At 41.6% G+C, this 22473-nt stretch overlaps 1 protein-coding gene across 1 annotated transcript in view; it reads right to left on the reverse strand.

The window, feature by feature from the left end:
• The window catches only part of khdrbs3 (KH domain containing, RNA binding, signal transduction associated 3), a 148599-nt gene that overhangs the window by 15876 nt on the left and 110250 nt on the right, over positions 1-22473 (reverse strand). The window contains exons 5-7 of the mRNA XM_084165117.1: positions 17789-17931; positions 16646-16829; positions 2523-2605 (exon numbers count right to left, since the gene is read on the reverse strand). Of these exons, the coding sequence (XP_084021243.1) occupies positions 2523-2605; positions 16646-16829; positions 17789-17931 (410 nt within the window). The remainder of the gene's footprint in view (positions 1-2522; positions 2606-16645; positions 16830-17788; positions 17932-22473) is intronic.

Genomic DNA, 22473 nt, shown 5'->3' on the forward strand with positions numbered 1-22473 from the left:
CAGCTTGGAAAATTGCAGAAAAAAATGTCATGGCTTTAGAAGCTTCTGATAGGCTAATTGACATAATTTGAGTCAATTGGAGGTGTACCTGTGGATGTATTTCAAGGCCTACCTTCAAACTCAGTGCCTCTTTGCTTGACACCATGGTAAAATTAAAAGAAATCAGCCAAGACCTCTGAATTTTTTTTTATAGACCTCCACAAGTCTGGTTCATCCTTGGGAGCAATTTCCAAATGCCTGAAGGTACCACGTTCACCTGTACAAACAATAGTACGCAACTATAAACACCATGGGACCACGCAGCCGTCATACCGCTCAGGAAGGAGACGCATTCTGTCTCCTAGAGATGAACATACTTTGGTGTGAAAAGTGCAAATCAATCCCAGAACAACAGCAAAGGACATTGTGAAGATGCTGGAGGAAACAGGTACAAAAGTATCTATATCCACAGTAAAACGAGTCCTATATCGACATAACCTGAAAGGCCGCTCAGCAAGGAAGAAGCCACTGCTCCAAAACCGCCATAAAAAAGCCAGACTATGGTTTGCAACTGCACATGGGGACAAAGATCATACTTTTTTGAGAAATATCCTCTGGTCTGATGAAACAAAAATAGAACTGTTTGGCCATAATGACCATCGTTATGTTTGGAGGAAAAGGGGGTGGCTTGCAAGCCGAAGAACACCATCCCAACCGTGAAGCACGGGGGTGGCAGCATCATCATGTTATGGGGGTGCTTTGTTGCAGGAGGGACTGGTGCACTTCACAAAATAGATGGCATCATGAGGAAGGAAAATTATGTGGATATATTGAAGCAACATCTCAAGACATCAGTCAGGAAGTTTGGTTGCAAATGGGTCTTCCAAATGGACAATGACCCCAAGCATACTTCCAAAGATGTGGCAAAATGGCTTAAGGACAACAAAGTCAAGGTATTGGAGTGGCCATCACAAAACCCTGACCTCAATCCTATTGAAAATTTGTGGGCAGAACTGAAAAAGCGTGTGCGAGCAAGGAGGCCTACAAACCTGACTCAGTTACACCAGCTCTGTCTGGAGGAATGGGCCAAAAGTCACCCAACTTATTGTGGGAAGCTTGTGGAAGGCTACCCGAAACGTTTGATCCAAGTTAAACATTTTAAAGGCAATGCTACCAAATACTAATTGAGTGTATGTAAACTTCTGACCCACTGGGAATGTGATGAAATAAATAAAAGCTGAAATAAATCATTCTCTCTACTATTATTCTGACATTTCACATTCTTAAAATAAAGTGGTGATCCTAACTGACCTAAAACAGGGAATATTTACTAGGATTAAATGTCAGGAGTTGTGAAAAACTGAGTTTAAATGTATTTGGCTAAGGTGTATGTAAACTTCCGACTTCAACTGTACACACACAACATGAGCAGATTAACTTGGTCAAAAATGTTCTTTATTAAAGGCGACCAGAAAAAATGCATTGGCAACTCTGCAGTAGCCCATAAGATATTTATTTGAATGAAAGCTAGGAAACTAGCGCATGAATGAGTCACTCATCATATATCGCACTTGACTCGAGTCATTCAACATGAATTAACAAACTGTTATTAAATAAAATAGCTAAATAGTCTACTAAATAGGCCAAGCCTAAACAAATAAAAAAAGCATAAATAAACTAGTAAATTAAATCAATAAAACTATTAAATTAAGTAGCTCAGGTCTTGGGCAACCTTTTCCCCTCCGTATCCACAATGTGCATAAATGAGGCGAATACAGATAATTTGCCTGTTGGTTTTAACAGCCTGTCTTTCATGCAGTTTCTTTTTTTTTTCACATCAGCTAAAAACGACTAAATGTTTCAGAAACGCACTTTATATAGCCTAGGCTATAATTATTTTCCACTGCGTCCTCCTCTCCCACAACAAGTAGGCCTATAGCCTATTTCACGTGCAGTGCGCAGTGGCTGGTTTTCATAAAGTGAATATGCTGTTTTGTCACAAAATAATATTGACACATTTGGTTTGATGAAAGAGGGACCGCCTGACAATCATTTAAGATAATACAATGTAAATGTAAATGTGTGCAATGTGCATTTATGTTGTTTAGGAACTAACTCTTCAAATATAATTACAGATCCGGTCAGTATTTCACATATTTTTACACAGTTCCGAGGCACGTGGCCACCGAGCGGGATCCAACGGTTAACTACAAAATGTGGGACCCAACCAGGTCGGATCTCCGGTAATCGGGTTCGGGTAGATCCGTGAAGACCTCTAGTTCACATGCTGCTAATGGAGAACAACCATGCTAACATGCTAATCTGATGTATAGCACTGATGCAACATCCAGCTAACAATTTCTGACAAACTTGATGTATTTTTGATTAAGATCCTTATAGGGTCCACTTGATTTGCCCACATAAGAATCCTTCCCCCCCCTATTTAACTAATGAACACCAATAATAGACACTATAGTATTGTCTTGCTAAAACAGGGGTTAGGATGATAAGGACCCCATGAGAAACAGGAAACGGACTCTTACTTCTGTCCTTGATTGCTGTAACTGTTGTCGTAGGAGTCATAACCCTGGTCATCGTAAGCTGTCCCGTATCCATCATCATATTCCTGGAGATAGAAAGAGAGGATCAAATACATAAAGAACATTTATAAACATCACCACAACTTCATTTTTCTGCGCTCTGCAATCACCTCTAAAGAGGTTTGAGGATCAATCAGAAGAGAAGGATGAAATCCCATGTCTGCCATGGGACTGGTCAGTCCAGGTCACTCAGTCCATCCACTTCAGTTGGTCATAACATAGTGTGTTTCTATCTATAGTTGTCTCTTTTAGAACTACACTATTCATCAAACATTTTGTTTACACCTCAGCTAATTCCTTTATTGTACCTCTGTTAATTCCTGGAAGTATGTCAAAAGCAATCTTCTGATCCCTAAATGTGAATGGTTCCCCAACCGATCATTACCGACAGTTGGATACTGCTGTAATCAATTAAAGATCAGCACAGATGCTCCAAAATGCATTCACAAATCTAACGATTTCATGTGTAAATGTTTATTTTATGCATACGTTAACTGTCATGTATCTGAAGACACCACCCCACAAATATATTTTTTTACTGTCTTTCAAACTACTCTGACATCGAAAATATTTACTGATCTCAAATGACACACGTTATTTCTCGATTGGGAGTATATTAGAAGAATAGGGGGTGAACCATTGCTCCACATACATGTAGCTCTGTCCTTGTGTGTGTGTGTGCGTGTGTGCGTGTGTGTGTGCGTGTGTGTGTGTGTGCGTGACAGCCAGATATATCTCCTCATGCCCGTGTTCATTTCATCACCATCTCTGAAGATGAGCCTCAAACCTCTGCTTGAGCTCCAGCAATATCCCCTCTCCTCCCCCCTCCTCCCCCTCTCACCACCCCCTAGTCCCCTAACCCCCTGCCTAGTGAAACATCAAAGGGGCACAGAGCCGCACCCGTCCTAATTTAGGATAAATGGGACTTATGTTCCACAAATATGTCGACCCCTCATGACACATCCCTCATCCCCCTCACCCCCAACAGTCCAGCACTAATTCCATCTGGGTGATTTGCATGCACAAACTGAGAGAATTACAGCGAGAGAGAGAGAGAGTGAGAGAGAGAGAGAGAACATACTCATCATCATCTCCATTTTATTATGAAAGCCTCTAATGCCTGATTAGAAACATGCTTCTGCCAAACGCCACCATTTGAATCCACTCTTTTATCTTTAATCCTGAGGAAGTTAACAAACTAACTGTGTATGATGATGGAAAATAAAGTTAATCAAAGTTGGGCTGGTTGTGTAAATCTGTATGCGTCCCAAATGGCACCCCATTCCTTCCTAATTAGTGCACTATATAGGGTATAGGGTACCAATTGGGAGGCACATTCAGTTCCCTGGCCTCTGGTTTTCTAATCACCACAGTATCAACATCAATATTACCATGTTAGATCACGGGTGTGTAAATCTGATCATCAACTGTCAACTGTCATGGCTGTTTGTTGGTGGATTATGTATTATGGACTGTAAAGTCATGATACAATGTTTGGCTGTGACGTCAATATGCAAAATACCTATATAATATATAATATGATTAATATTTGAAGAGTTTCATTCCAAAATGCTATACATCCATTTTTAGAAATGTTGGTAAATGATATTTTATTGTTTAAAGAAATTATGAAAGAGATTGGTGAGTTTTTTCACTATCTAATCATGGCATGGGGTTGTTCAATGACAGACATGTATTTGTTTAAAACCTATCACTTGATGGTTTCATTTCAGAGAGACAAATTTCATGTCTATTTGTATTTGTATCCTATATATCTGCCTCACTCTCAGAGAAAAAAGTAGGACTGCTAGCTTTTACACAGCCAAATGTAACAAATAACTAAATTTTTAATAAAGAAAAGTACAAATGATACATTTGTTACATCAATATTAAAAACATGTTTAAGAAATAATATGACATCTGTATGTAAAACATTACATTTGAGATTTTAGTCATTTAGCAGATGTTCTTATCCAGAGCGACTTACAGTAATTGCATTCATCTTAAGATAGCTAGGTTAGAGCAAAAATAATTCATATAAATACTGAGCTATATTTTATGCAATTTTTTGGGGGGAAATTATATTATTTTATACTAATACAATTGCTCAGAGAAATATATTTTATTTAATGAGTAAAACATTTTTTGTCAAAAAGGTAGGGATCAAAATGATTGAAAACATTTATGAGTGAGAAAGTCAGAGAGGGTCAAAGATCATACCCCAAGACATGCTAATCTCTCACCATTACCAATAACAGGGTAGGTTAGCATGTCTTGGGGGTATGATCTTTGACCCTCTGTAACTTTCTAACTCATCATTATTCACAATTCATTCAGGATGATCTGTAATCATGGTAGCATCCACAATAATGTAGAAGTGTTTAGAAATATATATTATTATTTACAATAAAAGTGACTATAAAATTACACAAAACATTATTTACCATTCATTTCTATTGGCACAACTTAATGTGAAACACAATCAAAATGAACTGCAAATGCATCCAACAAGTTTCTAGTCACACGCTTGACGTAGTCATCGTGTGCTAGGTATATGGGACCAAATACTAAACTTTTGACTACTTTATTGATAAGAATCTTATTGGGTGTCAATAATTTTGATCAATACCTTTTTAAGAGAAAAAAAAATATTACCTGTTAAACAAATTGTATTACAATATAGCACAGTATTTTAATTATTTATTTTATACCATTATTATTGCACAACTTTATCAAGGGTGTCAATCATTTCAGACCCCACTATATACAGTGCCTTCAGACTTCTGACTTATTCCACATTTTATTGTGTTACAGCCCGATAAATGGATTAAATATTTTTTACACACAATACCCCATAACGAAAAAGTGAAAACATGTTTTTAGAAATATTTGCTAATTTATTGAAAATCAAATAAAGAAATATATAATTTACATAAATATTCACACCCCTGAGTCAATACTTTGTAGAAGCACCTTTGGCAGCGATTTTAGCTGTGAGTCTTTCTGGGTAAATCTCTAAGAGCTTTTCACACCTGGAATTTTGCAACATTTGCCTATTATTCTTTTCAAAATTCTTCAAGCTCTGTCAAGTTGGTTGTTGATCATTGCTAGACAACCATTTTCAGGTCTTCAGGGTGCTGTCTTTCCTCATGTACATGTTGTTACTGTGTGATGTTCAGTGCTGTTTAAATCCACATTAGAGCCTAACAATGTCATGTTATTGTCGTTTAACTTACCAGCTCCACTCTAAGTGAGTTAGGGGAGAACTCAACCCAGAACATGGCTGTTTTACTAAGCATGCTTGCAGGTTAGCAACAGCTTTTATTATGTTAGCTAGACTTTTCTTTAGAAAGATGGGCCTTTGGGAAATTAGAACAACTTTTCAATCAGAAACTTGACTGCAATAGGTAATGCTAGTCACATACCTTTGTTTCGCCTCTTGCAAAGCACTGATAGCACAGCTCAGTAACTAGCAGTATGAATGAAATGTGTTGGAGGGATAAATGAGGGCATACACACACTGCACTAATACAATATGGCTACATTTCCAAGTTTAAACAGGATTAGCATGTCAGAAAGGGATGGAGGGAGCAGAGAGAGAGAGAGAGAGGGGGGACCAGACAGAATAGAAAGATGAAGGGAGCAGAAGAGAGAGGACAGAGAGATAGAAAGAGAGAGAAAGAGAGAGGGGGTAGAGAACAGAGAGAGAGAGAGAGAGGGGACCAGACAGAAGAGAAAGATGAAGGGAGCAGAAGAGAGAGGACAGAGAGATAGAAAGAAAGAGAAAGAGAGAGGGTATAGAGAACAGAGAGAGAGAGAGAGCAGACAGAGAAAGTATATAGAGCAAAGAGACAGCTCCTAAGTGAGTCTTTCATTTGTATGCCAGAGGAGAGCTGAGATGCGTGTAGTTAAAAGATAAGGGCTGCCCTCAGAGGCCATAGTGACTAACAGAGGCTCTGGCACTGAATGTTTCAACAACAGTATCACAGACGCTTTACTGTGCTCTACAATATACCCAGTGGATCAGAGGGACAGATAGGGAGGGATGCTGCTGAAATACAGAGGGGAGGTTTGGAGTTTCACACCGCCATAGCATCTCCATGAGAGTTAGACTTTATACAACCATCATCATCACTGTCATTTCAAATAGTATTTATATGCTGTTTCTAACCTATTGTGAAGGAAATTTTATCGCGTGAAGAGATAGCCTTGAAAATGTTCATCTCGTCTTTCGTGTCATAAATAATCCTTGGTTCCTGCCTGTGCTTAATAAAGATATGAAGGGGTCATGACCCCCTCTTTAGGACCATCTGGCAGAACGCCCAAAATATGTTCTATAAGTTAAGATAGGAGACGGTGCAAGACACATGCAGGAACCAACCCTATGAACCATGCCTATGTAGCTTGTCTGTGTAAGCAGTATATAAGAGAACTAACAGGACTGCCCCGGGAGAGCTCACTTCAGACCGGTACTTTATGCATATAAGTTTGACTGTGACCTCTCCAGCTTGCTGTTAATAAAGAATGGTTCATTTAAGATTGACTTCAGGTGTCCCTGGTGGTAATTTCCACAAAACTATATTTACAAACAAATAAAGTACAAGTCATTGCTGTTATACAGTACAGATGTAGGATCTTAAATTGATCACCCTGCTGCAGGAAATTTGAAACTTGTAGTGTATTTGAGGTTTAAAAATACTTATGAACTTTGTAATTTCCACTTAGAAATTTCAGACCTGATTTTCCCTTCAGAAAAATGTCAATTAATTATAATCCACATAATAATTCAAATTTCTTGTTGCTGTCGGATTATTATCCTGCTGTAGCAAACTGGCTCAAATTAAGATCCTACATCTGTATGAACAAGTTTTTCTCATGATCATAGCAGAAATATCTACTTTTGAAACCTGTTTTTGGTGTGCTATGTAAGGACAGTATGCCTTCTCTGCCATTGACATTACTATAAAAATCACTGTCACAAATCCAGAGGACAAACCCAATATAATGCAAAGAGATGAACCATTTCAAAGAGCAATATAATATGTTTGTATTGTATGTAACCCGTATATACATTATACTGCATTCAGGAGCATTACACTGTTGTCAGCTACAATATAACACTTGTCTTCTCTTTACAGTGTCAGCAAGAAGGGTGTAGCCCAGTCTAGCTTCTAACACACACACACACACGCGCACACACACACACACTCGCTCCTAATTTACAGCATAGAGGAGAGAACTCTGAGGGAATTATCATAAACAAAACTAACCCACTTGCATTGTGCAACACACGCACGCACACACACACACACACACACATAAGCACACAAACACACACACACACACACACACACACACAAACACACACACACACACACACACACACACAAACACACTGCTCTGCCCCTCACCACCCAAAGGGATCATGTTGTTCTTTTATCTGGGATGAATTTTACCAGATGTGTTTTTTAGCAATGCTGTTAGTTGTACACTGCCTTCAGAGAGTATTCATACCCCTTGAGTTTTTTTGTTGTGTTACAAAGTGGGATTCAAATGGATTTAATTGTCATTTTTTGTCAATGATCTACACAAAATACTCTGTAATGTCGAAGTGGAAGAAAATGTATATAAAATACTAATGTATCTTGATTAGATAAGTATTCAACCCCCTAAGTCAATAAATGTTAGAATTACACTACCAGTCAAAGGTTTGGACACACCTACTCATTCAAGGGTTTTTCTATATTTTTACTATTTTTTACATTGTAGAATAATAGTGAAGACATCAAAACTATGAAATAACACATATGGAATCATGTATTTAGTAACCAAAAAAGTGTTAAACAAATCAAAATATATTTTATATTTGAGATTCTTCAAATAGCCACCCTTTGCCTTAATGACAGCTTTGCGCACTCTTGGCATTCTCTCAAACAGCTTCATGAGGTAGTCACCTGGAATGCATTTCAATTAACAGGTGTGCCTTCTTAAAAGTTAATTTGTGGAATTCATTTCCTTCTTAGTGCGTTTGAGCTAATCAGTTGTGTTGTGACAAGGTGGGGGGGGGGTATACAGAAGATAAAAGACCAAGTCCATATTATGTCAAGAACAGCTCAAATAAGCAAAGAGAAACGACAGTCCATCAGTACTTTAAGACATGAAGGTCAGTCAATATGGAAAACTTGAAGAAGTTTGAACGTTTCTTAAAGTGCAGTCGCAAAAACCATCAAGCGCTATAATGAAACTGGCTCTCATGAGGACTGCCACAGGAATGGAAGACCCAAAGTTACCTTTGCTGCAGAGGAAAAGTTCATTAGAGTTACCAGCCTAAGAAATTGCAGCCCAAATAAATGCTTCACAGAGTTCAAGTAACAGACACATCTCAACATCAACTGTTCAGAGGGGACTGTGTGAATCAGGCCTTCATAGTCGAATTGCTGCAAAGAAACCACTACAAAAGGACACCAATAATAAGAAGAGACCTGCTTGGGCCAAGAAACACGAGCAATGGACATTAGACCGGTGGAAATGTGTCCTTTGGTCTGGAGTCCAAATTGGAGATGTCTGGTTCCAACCGCAGTGTCTTTGTGAGACAGATGATCTCCGCATGTGTAGTTCCCCACCGTAAAGCTAGTCTCTAAGAGCTTTACACACCTGGATTTTACTATATTTGCCCATTATTCTTAAAGGTCTGTCAAGTTGGTTGTTGATCATTGCTAGACAGCCATTTTCAAGTCTTGCCATAGATTTTCAAGCTGATTTAAGCATTGCTTAATTTGTCAATCGGGAGGTGCCGGAATAAAAAGTCAACGTGAGAGGGTGACCTGGGGAGCTCTGTGGTACCGGAAGGCATAAAAAAAAAAGAAATTCTAATAAAGCATTGCATGCATATCATCACATTTGCGTAGAGGCATAGAGCAGTAGTGTAGAGGCGCTTACAGAAGTTGCACACATTGGATTTTCTTTTTGTTGCGTAGGGTCCGGGAAATGTTTGGCCTTTTATAAATGCATTTCATACAATTCCACGTCATGACTGGAGACTTTGGCATAATATTTATTTATGACGCGTTCAAAAAACGGGGAAATCTCAGACTTCCGACTTCAGTGCGTTCAAGACAACTGGGAAATCGGGAAAAAACAAGCTCCGACTGGGAAAATTAGTTTTGAACGGTCATCCAACTTGAAATTCCAAGTGGGGAACTCTGGCCTCTTCTAGAGCTCTGACCTTCAGACCTGAAGATCACTGACGTCATGATTCAACCACTTTTTTTGTCAGAGTTCCCAGTTGTCTTGAAAGCACCATAATACCACACAAATGATCGAAATGGACAGGCTACTTTGACACTGACAAACTGAGAATCTGAGATCAATGAAAACGACCTTGTCTTGAATCCATCAATAGCCTATGCCTAGGTATGTGGAGACATATTGTATGCTACAATATGAGGATTAAATTATAGTCCTAAAAATGCTTTTCAGTTTCACTGACTCACCCAATGATGCGCAGCTCACTCGCTGGTGATGGAATATGTGATCGTGCCAAAAGCCTCTCTATCTCTCTCTCTCTTGTTTTACTTTGTAAAACAATATTTGGAAGACAAGTTGATCAAATATTTTGGTAGCCTACAGCTGACAGATTAGAGTCTTCTCTTTTCAGCAGGAGCCATTTGCTTTCCAACCGGTGTTTTCCCGCGATTGTAGACTAATTTAAATATAGCAAAAGGCCAGTTTTGTCTGCATGCTCTTTATTCACTGACAGATTTGCTGCGCATTCCTGACTGTAGGCTATGCCTTGTTATGGGGCTACACTCCTCAGCTAGACTATTTTTTAAAAGAAGCTATTTATACTCTGGCAAAGTTTTAGGCTTTCTCATGGTGTAGTAGGCTATTCTGAATTATTAATTTATTTCTGAACAGACAGCAGTAACTCTATAACTTTGTCACATTTATTTCAATTTATCAGGCGTGCTGCAGCTCCTCCAGAACCCACCGCACGGCTCTATAAGGAAATAAATGATAAGGTACAATGCTGGAGAGATGAGAGTTGCAGAGTTATGTCTATCAGAGCAGAGAGAGGGAGAGAAAGTGAATATCATTCTAGTTCTGTGACGGGGGGGGACGGGGGGGGGGGGGGGGCAGGAGCATTAACTTTGATCGCTTTTATTATAATTTTTACATTGCAAAAAGTGACAATTAGTTTTAATGTCACTGAGAGGCACCGGATCCGGCCAAACAGGTTCCGGAACGAAACAAGTCCAACACGGAGAGGTGCCGGATCCTGTTCCAGCACGATGCGGCTCAAATTAAGCACTGGATTTAAGTCAAAACTGTAACTAGGCCATTAAGGAACATTCAATGTCATCCAGTATATATTTGGCCTTGTGTTTAAGGTAATTGTCCTGCTGAAAGGTGAACTTGTCTCTTAGTGTCTGTTGGAAAGAAGATTGAACCATGTTTTCCTCTAGGATCTTTATCCAAAGAAACTGCCTAGTCCTTGCCGATGACAAGCATACCCATAACATGATGCAGCCACCACCATGCTTGAAAATATGAAGAGTGGTACACAGTGACGGTTGTTGATCCATTCTCAGTTATCTCTTATTACAGCCATTAAACTCTGTATATTTTTTAAGTCACCATTGGCCTCATGGGGAAATCCCTTAGCAGTTTCCTTCCTCTCTGGCAACTGAGTTAGGAAGGATGCCTGTATATTTGCAGTGACTAGGTGTATTGTGGAACAGGGTGAGAGCTTCATGTTCCTCGATGTCCACATCACTAATATATAATATAATATGCCATTTAGCAGACGCTTTTATCCAAAGCGACTTACAGTCATGCGTGCATACATTTTTTTGTGTATGGGTGGTCCCGGGGATCGAACCCACTACCTTGGCGTTACAAGCGCCGTGCTCTACCAGCTGAGCTACAGAGGACCACAACGAACTATCATGGTCCCCACACTAAGGAACTATCATGGTCCCCACACATCAACACAGACGTGAAGAGGGCACGACAACACCTCTTCCCCCTCAGTAAACTGAAAAGATTTGGCATGGGCCCTCAGACCCTCAAAACGTTATACAGCTGCACCATTGAGAGCACCTTGACTGGCTGCATCACTGCTTGGTATGGCAACTGTTTGGCATCCGACCGCAAGGTGCTACAGAGGGTAGTGCACACGTCCCAGTACATCACTAGGGCTGAGCTCCCTGCCATCCAGGACCTCTATACCAGGCGGTGTCAGAGGAAGGCCCCAAAAAATGTCAAAGACTCCAGTCACCCAAGTCATAGAGTGTTCTCTCTGCTACCGCATGGCAAGCGGTACCAATGAACCAAGTCTGGAACCAACAGGACCCTGAACAGCTTCTACCCCCAAGCCATAAGACTGCTAAATAGTTAGTTAAATAGTAAACCAATAGCTACCCGGAATATCTGCATTGACCTTTTTGCACTAATCTCTTTTGACTCATCACATGCAGTTATTGTTTATTGTCTATCCCGTTGCCTAGTCACTTTATCCCTACCTATATGTACATATCTACCTCAACTACCTCATACCCCTGCAAATCGACTCGGAACTGGTACCCCGTGAATATAGCCAAATTATCGTTACTCATTGTGTATTTATTCCTTGTGTTATTATTATTATTTTTCTTTCTACTACTTCTCTGTAATTTTTTTGCATTGTTGGAAAGAGCCTGTAAGTAAACATTTCACTGTTAGTCTACACCTTTTGTTTACGAAGCATGTGACAAATACAATTTGATTTGATTTGATGCTCAAAGGGATATTCAATGTCTGCTTTTTTTATTTTCACCCATCTATTAATATGTGCCCTTCTTTGCGAACCATTATTAAAAAAAACCTGGTCTTTGTGCAGTGGCGTGTATTCATGGATGGATGCCAAGGGAAGCCAGGCTTCTCCCAAACAAAGTCCAATAAAAAAAGACAATAACATATAAAATAATGTATCTTTCGTCTCTCTTTGTTTCAAAATGTTCCTTCAATTCACAAGAGGCTGAATGTATCTCACCGGAGAAAGCATCTGAGTGAGCGAAAGTGCCCCTCTGTCTCTGTATGTATAGCCCATCTACCTGATGCTGTCTGGTCAAAAAGAGTATGATATTGTTGCCTCATAGCAATAAATGCAGGAGAAGCCAGTGAGCATTTGGCCTCCCTTGATAATTTTTTAAATATAAATAGTAGCCAATCAGTGTTGAGCTAAACTGAGTGAGCTCAACTGTGAATGGTCGTGGTGCACCCCAAAAAAGTGTAAAGGGAAGCCAATTTGTATTTGGCTTCACACCAATAGCCAAAACTTTAATTGTTGCATCTCATTGTGTTGTTGTACTCTGGTGGCTAGCTAGCTAGCTAAAATTGGCCCTTTCCTAAATTAGCCATGGATGGAGATAGGGATTTGGACTGGCCAATGATTATAATGGCGATTCTGATTCAACCATAAATTAATACATTGTGCCCCTGGCCTGAGAGGATGGAAGTTCAATATGTAGCTAGATGTAGTAGGCTAATGTTAACTAGCTGGCTCATCGTTGCCCATGAAAGGAAGTTACAGTAGGCTAGAGAGCAAGCATTTTAGCCAGGTAGCCAGGTAGCCTAGGACAACAGGAGTCATAGACCGTTAGGGCAACATGAAAGAGAGGAGGATGGCATTGGCATTTCAACATGTTTCAACATGTTTTTTCTACTTATAAACAGATGGAACTCATGTTTGAGTTCGAGGCCTGTGATGTGACCGAGGCCTGCACCATACTGGATGGACAGGAAGTAGACAATAACTCATGAGGACGGTATGAGAAATGAGCTTGTAGCAGTATTTCCGTCACCAGGCATCACCCTGGGAATGACTTCACTGTCACTACGGTTTAACAAGAAAGCTCTCCACTTTCTGTCTGTTTCTCTCCCTACACTACACTGTGTGCTATCCCTTCACTCCACTGTCTCCTTACACCACATAAACCCTTCACTGTCTGTCTCCTCACATTCTTCATCTTCACCTTTCTCATTATCAGTACAAATTGAAATGACAAGTGTTTCTGATTCCTGGTGAATGGTAAGAAATTGATAGTAGGCAGAATAATCACGATTGTATTACTACTAATTCCTCTCCAATGGGCTGACAGTCAGGTCGGGAACAGGTTCCTTATGGCCTTGTGTGCGTGCGTGTGTGTGCACAAATGTGTTTGTGTGGGTGCGTGTGTATGTGTGTGGCCTATGAAATATATGGAATGAGATTTGGATGCAATTACTGGATTGTGTAATCAGCCTCAGACTGCCAGGCAAATAATCTCATTCATAATTTTGTTTTCTACAAATTAGATTCCCCAATAATCTGATATCACTACTTACTGTTCTTATCAAATCACTGATATAAGAGAGAGGGAATGATTCAGCACAGTAAAGCCACTGAATTCTGAAAGTAATTGAATCACCAAAACAAAGACATTGTAATTCCAGAATGCTCCATACAGTAGGTCATGCTCCATACAGTAGGCCCACGGGTGAATTTATTTTCTTTTTTTACTCATATATTTTTTGAATGGCTTGTTCAGAAAATACCTCTAATCTGTTCTGACTGAATCGATTCGTTCTCTCCTTCAGCCTATCAAACTTTATACATGTAACTGCGTATGACATTGATCTACAAGTCAGATAACAACTGTGTGCACAGTGCGGGAGACGCAGCTGCTCGCGCCAACGAGAGGTAGGCCTACCCCATCTCTGTTCTAATATTGGTAGGCTACATCTGTGTGTCACCTTCAGCATTCAGATGTTTGTAAAATGGCTTTCGAATTATTAAATCATAGGCTTTATTAATTCAGGGACAACCAATGTCATTTACTGGGTCATTGTTACCAAATGTGTAGGCTACCGGAGTGGACACAACTCACATCTTGCTGATTGCACATATAACTGCTGATTGGGGCTTTTCGATTGGCAGGTTCACTGTACAAAATATTTTTGGTAGTTCTGCTTTAAACAGTCAGTGTATTTGGTCATATTTACATTAACAGGGTAGAGGTGTAATTTCATAAAAAGGAAAGTAATCATTTTTGAACGCCAAACTGGTCAGAACGGGAGAAGAGAGCAGCTCTCCTCCTTAATGTTCCAAACAGTCAAAACCATTCACTTTTGAGACTGGGGTGAAATCCAAAGCTGTGTTATATTATTTGGCTTTGAATGTAATAGCTCATTTCTAAAGATAAATATTGACATATAACTAGCTCAATACATGTTAATCTGCTATATGAGAAGTTAATCAGTGGGTGATGAGGACTTCAGATAAAATGTGGGGGGACAAAAACAAATTGCACAACCTAATCTGATAGTGGTAGATGCTTAGTCTGCCCTATGGCTCAGCTCACACACACACACACACACACACACACACACACACACACACACACACACACACACACACACAGAGCCGCTCAGCTCAGAGAAGTCAGCTCAGACAGATCCAGCTCCTGAGCTCCATCACGATCAGATATTCATTTAGAATGGAAAATGAATGTGTTCATGCAACAATTGTTAGTGCATCGGATCATATCGTATCAAACCGAATCTAATCGATTCGTTCCTCTAATCAAATCATACCGAATCGTTTTAAACTAAAAGTATCGTTCCTGTATCGTATCGGAGCCCATGTATCTAGATATTGTGCTTGTAAGGAGAGATGAACATCCCTAATAAATAGAGAGGTGTATGTGATCGTATCACAATGTAATCAAGGTTTGAAATTATTCTGTTTCTGTGAAATACTACATCTGTTTGGGCTTCTTGAGGTCAATTTGCAGTGTACAAATTATGTATTACTATCTTCCGGCCCCCTAACCATCCGCTCAAGAAAAAGTCTGCCTGCTGCTGAATGTAATTAGGGACCCCTGCAGTAAGTGATATTGTATGGTTAACTCCTCTAAAACATGCTGAATAAACAGAATATGGCTTCAAGCCCTTGGGCTGACCCAGACTGTCTGTAGACAAGGTGAACACTGGAAGAATGAGACAGGAAGTATGAGCAAGAAATACATCTCCTCCTCAGCAGTCACTTCATAGAAAACTACAAGAGCCTATTTGTTAGTACCGCTCAATGACGACAACAACAGAACAGTAGGTGTGTCTATTATCAACCCTCTCATTGGATGGAGAGCAGTAGAGCTCATTCAGTCTGTAATTCATAGCGATATGGTGAAGATTTATCATCAGCCAGATGTCTGTGGTGCTCTGCCTCCCAGATCCCCAGGTGTGTGTGTGTGTGTGAGTGTGAGTGTGAGTGTGAGTGTGAGTGTGTGTGTGTGTGTGTGTGTGTGTGTGTGTGTGTGTGTGTGTGAGTGTGAGTGTGAGTGTGAGTGTGTGTGTGTGTGTGTGTGTGTGTGTGTGTGTGTGTGTGTGTGTGTGTGTGCGGGCGTGCGGGCGTGTGTGTGTGCGGGCGTGCGTGTGTCTGGGGAGCCAGTTTACCACTGTGACAATGATGTGAAGCAGCTGGTCCAGTCATGGCACTCTACCATTTGTTCTCTACGACCTCCACCCATTCTAACTGCAGACCTCCATATAAACCTGTCAGATGTGGTTAGCTATGGGCTGGCAGGGTACTCATCCAACAGAGGCAACCAACTCTGCTCCTGTCCTCCTCTCCTCCCCCTCCTCTCCTCCTCTCCTCCCCCTCCTCTGCTCCTCCCCTCCCCCTTCTCTCCTACCGTACCACTCTCTGCTGAATATGCTGGGTTGGTGACCTGCTGTGACAGTAAGGTGGAAGGTAGAGGGAAGGAGGGAGTCCTCCTTGGCATGTGTACAAAGGGTCTGACTCTGGGTTTAATATACAGTATTCATCTCTGCCAGCTGTTCAAATTTCAACAGGGCTCCCTCCAGACCAGACAGGTAAACTAGCATGCCAGGATTACCATAACAGGACCAGTGAAATCCCCTCTCAGTTTTGATATTACCGTGAGGATACCTGTATACAGACACGTGTGTGTGTGTGTCCGTGCGTGCGTGTGCCAGCGTACATACATGAACACACATGTCCCTCCTATTGTGTAAATACTCACATATTCCCCATATGTGTCCTGTGCTACAGGTGGTGGTCTGTACCCCGCGGGCGGGGGAGCCCCTCGTGCTCTTGGTGCTGGCACGCCCCTCATTCGGGCGGATGGTACCCGGCTGGGGGGTGCCCCTCTCGGTGCTGCACCACGGGGGACAGCTGCGTGGGGAGGGGGCACACCTCCTCGACTCCTACCACAGGACAAGCAGGGGAGAATTGTAGGCTTCGTCTCAAATGGCACCCTATTCCCTATATAGTGCAATGTTTTTGACCATAGGCCTATGGCTTAAGTGGACCAAGAGACTGTCACCAACATACCTGTACAATTCAGACATATACTGAATAAAACAATCACATTATTGTTAGTGAATATATGGTTTGACTTACTGGAAACCCCACTGCCTGTAGGACCTTTTTCTTATCTCACTCACATTAGGCATGCTAAATGCTAATTACTGTCTAATTTAAAACAGATCCAATTATATTCCCTCTCAGAGCAATACAAACATCTACACACACACACACACACACACACACACACACACACACACACACACATTCCTTCTCTGTGACCTGGTTTATCTCTTCATCTAATCGAGAAAGATTTGCTTTTATTAGCACAAGCAACAAACATACTTTGCATTTCATTTTAAAATGTAGAGTAGAAAGCCTAAGAGCCACACAACATGCATACTATAACATATTAGAATGGCAATGACTATTTTAGTGTTATTTTAAGTTATCTGGGGAGTTACATCTTAAAGAGAGTACAGCAGGACAGTTGCATACAAAAATTAATTAGAATTTCAATAGTTCTTAAAGTTGTATTGTGTATCGTTTGGGTCAGATAGTGTATTTTCCCCCATTGGTATTACAAAGCAGAGTTTTGAATTGAATGTACTAAAACACAGACACATATTTATGCTGTCGTTCATTTCAGTTATGGGAGTAAGTGAATTGAAGGAATTTCAGGCTGTGGGAATGAGTCCTAGTCTAAGAACACTCTCCTATTTGGAATATCATCTCTGGAATGGGGTCTATGTATCTGTCTATGTGTCCATCTACCCCACACCAAACACAAAAGTGAATACATACACCAACACACATGCATGAACGCACACACACACACACCCAGGTTGGCAGTAGGTACCTGATGGGTCCTGGGGCAGGTGTCCCTCTACCCCGTGCTGCAGGCAGCTTGCCCCTCACCGCTGGCACCTTGGCATCCTCCGAGCCACCATTCAGGTAAGTCAGCTCCTGCAGCTGCGCCTGTCGGATCTCATCATTGTAATCCTGCACACACACCCACACACACCCTTTTAATTACAGCGTATTAAATCACGTTCTTTATCTCCAGGGTTACAGCCCTGTAGGAATATCTAATTAATGTACTTTACAGTGCTGCTGTGACCAACCGGTGTGTGTGTGTGTGTGTGTGTGTGTGTGTGTGTGTGTGTGTGTGTCCGCGTGCGTGTGTGTGATGCTGCCGTGACCGATTCTCCTCAGGCAGAGCAACACACACCTGATCCCCCGTTGATAAAACCCAGGAACCCCATTAGGCTTTTTATCGTCACACACAGTCATCTCTCTCTCTCTCTGCGTGTGTCTTTATCGTCAAACTCAGTTGTCTTCACCGCTCAATGGAACGTAGCAATTAATATGGAAATCAGCGTTTAATCATACTGCCATGGAGACAATTGTCTTCTGTCTCCTCCATATCAACACATCGCTGTGTATTTGTGAGGGAAATTAAAAGACGTAATTAATGACCGGAAATAAATCATCATGGCTCGGAGTGAGACTGGAAAGATCATACATATTAACATGGGATGGAGAGGTCATACTATTCTTACATAATTGCATGGGATAAATAAGTCAACCATAATAAATGGAGTATGAGTAAATAAGCATGATGTAAGGGAGTTTCAGAGAGGGTTAGGCTGTGCTGAGTGGTTCCTGTCTGATTGTGTTACTCTGTTATTCAGCTTAGTCCGTTATCCCCATGGCTTCCCTTCCCTCACAGGGACGTGCATCCAATCAGACAACCCAGAGTCTGTTACTGATTCAGCTGCTTCAGCCGGCAGACTGGTTGTGTCTGGACTGGACCAGACTAGACTTCTGCCACTTGCTACAATGGTATAACCTTAATTATAAACTGGGTGGGTCGAGCCCTGAATGCTGATTGGCTGACAGCCGTTGTATATTAGACCATATAACACAGGTATAACAAAACATTTATTTTTACTGCTCTAATTACGTTGGTAACCAGTTTATAATAGCAATAAGGCACCTCGGGGGTTTGTGGTATATGGCCAATATGAATCAAATCAAATCAAATGTTATTTGTCACATACACGTGTTTAGCAGATGATATTACGGGTGTAGCGAAATGCTTGTGCTTCTAGCTCCAACAGTGCAGTAATATCTAACAAGTAACATCTAACAATTTCACAACATATACCCAATACACACAAATCTAGTAAGGAATAGAATTAAGAATATATACATATATGGACGAGCAATGACAGAGCGGCATGGACTAAGATACAGTAGAATATTATAGAATACAGTATATACATATGAGATGAGTAATGCAAGATATGTAAACATTATTAAAGTGACTAGTGTTCCATTTCTATCTCAAGTGGCCAGTGATTTCAATATGCAGCAGCAGCTAGTGATAGCTATTTAACAGTCTGATGGCCTTGAGATAGAAACTGTTTTTCAGTCTCTCGGTCACAGCTTTGATGCATTTGTACTGACCTCGCCTTCTGGATGATAGCGGGGTGAACAGGCAGTGGCTCGGGTGGTTGATGTCCTTGATGATCTTTTTGGCCTTCCTGTGACATCGGGTGCTGTAGGTGTCCTGGAGGGCGGGTAGTTTACCCCCGGTATTGCGTTCGGCAGACCGCACCACCCTCTGGAGAGCCCTGCGGTTGAGGTCGGTGCAGTTGCCGTACGAGGCGGTGATACAGCCCGACAGGATGCTCTTAATTGTGCATCTGTAAAAGTTTGTGAGGGTTTTAGGTGCCAAGCCAAATTTCTACAGCCTCCTGAGGTTGAAGAGGCTCTGTTGCACCTTCTTCGCCACACTGGCTGCGTGGGTGGGCCATTTAAGTTTGTCAATGATGTGTATGCCAAGGAACTTTAAGCTTTCCACCTTCTCCACTGCTGTCCCGTCGATGTGGATAGGGGGGTGCACCCTCTGCTGTTTCCTGAAGTCCATGATCATCTCCTTTGTTTTGTTGACGTTGAGTAAGAGGTTATTTTCCTGGCACCACACTCCCAAAGCCCTCACCTCCTCCCTATAGGTTGTCTCGTCATTGTTGGTAATCAAGCCTACTACTATTGTGTCGTCTGCAAACTTGATGATTGAGTTGGATGTGTGCTTGGCCACGCAGTCATGGGTGAACAGGGAGTACAGGAGGGGGCTGAGCATGCACCCTTGCTGAGCTATAGTCAATGAACAGCATTGTTACATAGGTATTCCTCTTGTCCAGATGGGATAGGGCAGTGTGCAGTGTGATGGCGATTGCATCGTCTGTGGATCTATTTGGTCGGTAAGCAAATTGAAGTAGGTCTAGGGTGACAGGTAAGGTAGAGGTGATATGATCCTTGACTAGTCTCTCAAAGCACTTCATGATGACAGAGGTGAGTGCTACAGGGTGATAGTCATTTAGTTCAGTTACCTTTGCTTTCTTGGGTACAGGAACAATGGTGGCCATCTTGAAGTGTGTGGGGACAGCAGACTGGGATATGGAGAGATTGAATATGTCCATAAACACACCAGCCAGCTGGTCTGCGCATGCTCTGAGGATGCGGCTAGGGATGCCATCTAGACCGGCAGCCTTGCTTAAATGTCTTACTCACGTCGGCCACGGAGAAGGAGAGCCCACAGTCCATGGTAATGGACCGCATTGGTGGCACTGTGTTATCCTCAAAGCGGCCGAAGAAGGTGTTTAGCTTGTCCGGAAGCAAGACGTCGGTGTCGGCGACGTGGCTGGTTTTACTTCTGTAGTCTGTGATTGTCTGTAGACCCTGCTACATACATCTCGTGACTGAGCCGTTGAATTGCGACTCCACTTTGTCTCTATACTGATGTTTTGCCTGTTTAATTGCCTTACGGAGTGAGTAGCTACACTGTTTGTATTCTGCCATATTCCCAGTCACCTTGCCATGGGTAAATGCGGTGGTTCGCGCTTTCAGTTTTGCGCAAATGCTGCCATATCCACGGTTTCTGGTTAGGGTAGGTTTTAATAGTCACAGTGGGCACAACATCTCCTATACATATCCTGATAAACTCATTCACCGTTTCAGTGTATTCGTCTAAATTATTTTCGCAAGCTACCCGGAACATATCCCAGTCCGCGTGATCAAAACAATCTTGAAGCATGGATTCCGATTGGTCAGACCAGCGTTCAATAGTCCTTAGCACGGGTACTTCCTGTTTGAGTTTCTGCTTGTAGGAAGGAATGAGCAAAATGGAGTCGTGGTCAGATTTACCGAAAGGAGGGTGGGGGAGGGCCTTATAACCATCCCGGAAGTTCGAATAGCAATGGTTGAGAATTTTAGCTGCCCGTGTACAACAGTCGATATGTTGATAGAACTTCGGCAGCCTAGTCCTCAAATTTGCTTTGTTAAAATCTCCGGCTACTATAAATGTAGCCTCAGGATATGTGGTTTCCAGTTTGCCTAAAATCCAGTGGTTCTTTGAGGGCCGTCGTGGTATCGGCTTGAGGGGGGATGTACAAGGCCGTGACTATAACCAAATAAAATTATCTTGGGATATAATGCGGTCGGCATTTGATTGTGAGGTATTCTAGGTCGGATGAACAAAATAACTTGAGTTCCTGTATGTTACTACAATTACACCATGAGTCCTTAATCACGAAACACACACCTCCGCCCTTCTGCTTCCCGGAGAGATATTTATTTCTGTCTGCGCGATGAACTGAGGACCCATCTGGCTGGACCGATTTCGACAGAATATACAGAGAGAGCCATGTTTCCATGAAACAAAGTATGTTACAGGCCCTGATGAAGCCGCCATCTTCGTCGGCAGCCCCGCGACTAGCACTTAGGAAACTTTGCGGTATTTTGTTTTTTTCTGTATTCTTCTTTACATTATTCGCTCAGAAAGTGTTTTGTCTCCACGTTGCGTTGTGCATAAGAACAGCCCTTAGCTGTGGTATATTGGCCATATACCACACCTCCTCTGGCCTTTTTGCTTAACTGTACTATCTGGGTGATCAGTGTGGACACAGGCACATAGTCTAGACATACAGTGAGGGATTTTTTTTTTTTTTTGTACGTTTGCCCACTGACAAAGACATGATCAGTCTATCATTTTAATGGTAGGTTTATTTGAACAGTGAGAGACAGAATAACAACAAGAAAATCCAGAACAACGCATGTCAAAATGTTATAAATTGATTTGCATTTTAATGAGGGAAATACGTATTTGACCCCTCTGCAAAACATGACTTAGTACTTGGTGGCAAAACCCTTGTTGGCAATCACAGAGGTCAGACGTTTCTTGTAGTTGGCCACCAGGTTTGCACACATCTCAGGAGGGATGTCATTAAGGTTTCGAGGCTGACGTTTGGCAACTCAAACCTTCAGCTCCCTCCACAGATTTTCTATGGGATTAAGGTCTGGAGACTGGCTAAACCACTCCAGGACCTTAATGTGCTTCTTCTTGAGCCACTCCTTTGTTGCCTTGGCCGTGTGTTTTGGGTCATTGTCATGCTGGAATACCCATCCACGACCCATTTTCAATGCCCTGGCTGAGGGAAGGAGGTTCTCACCCAAGATTTGACGGTACATGGCCCCGTC

The sequence above is a fragment of the Coregonus lavaretus genome (assembly GCF_964263955.1).
Source record: "Coregonus lavaretus genome assembly, chromosome: 7".
Taxonomy (NCBI): Eukaryota; Metazoa; Chordata; class Actinopteri; order Salmoniformes; family Salmonidae; genus Coregonus; species Coregonus lavaretus.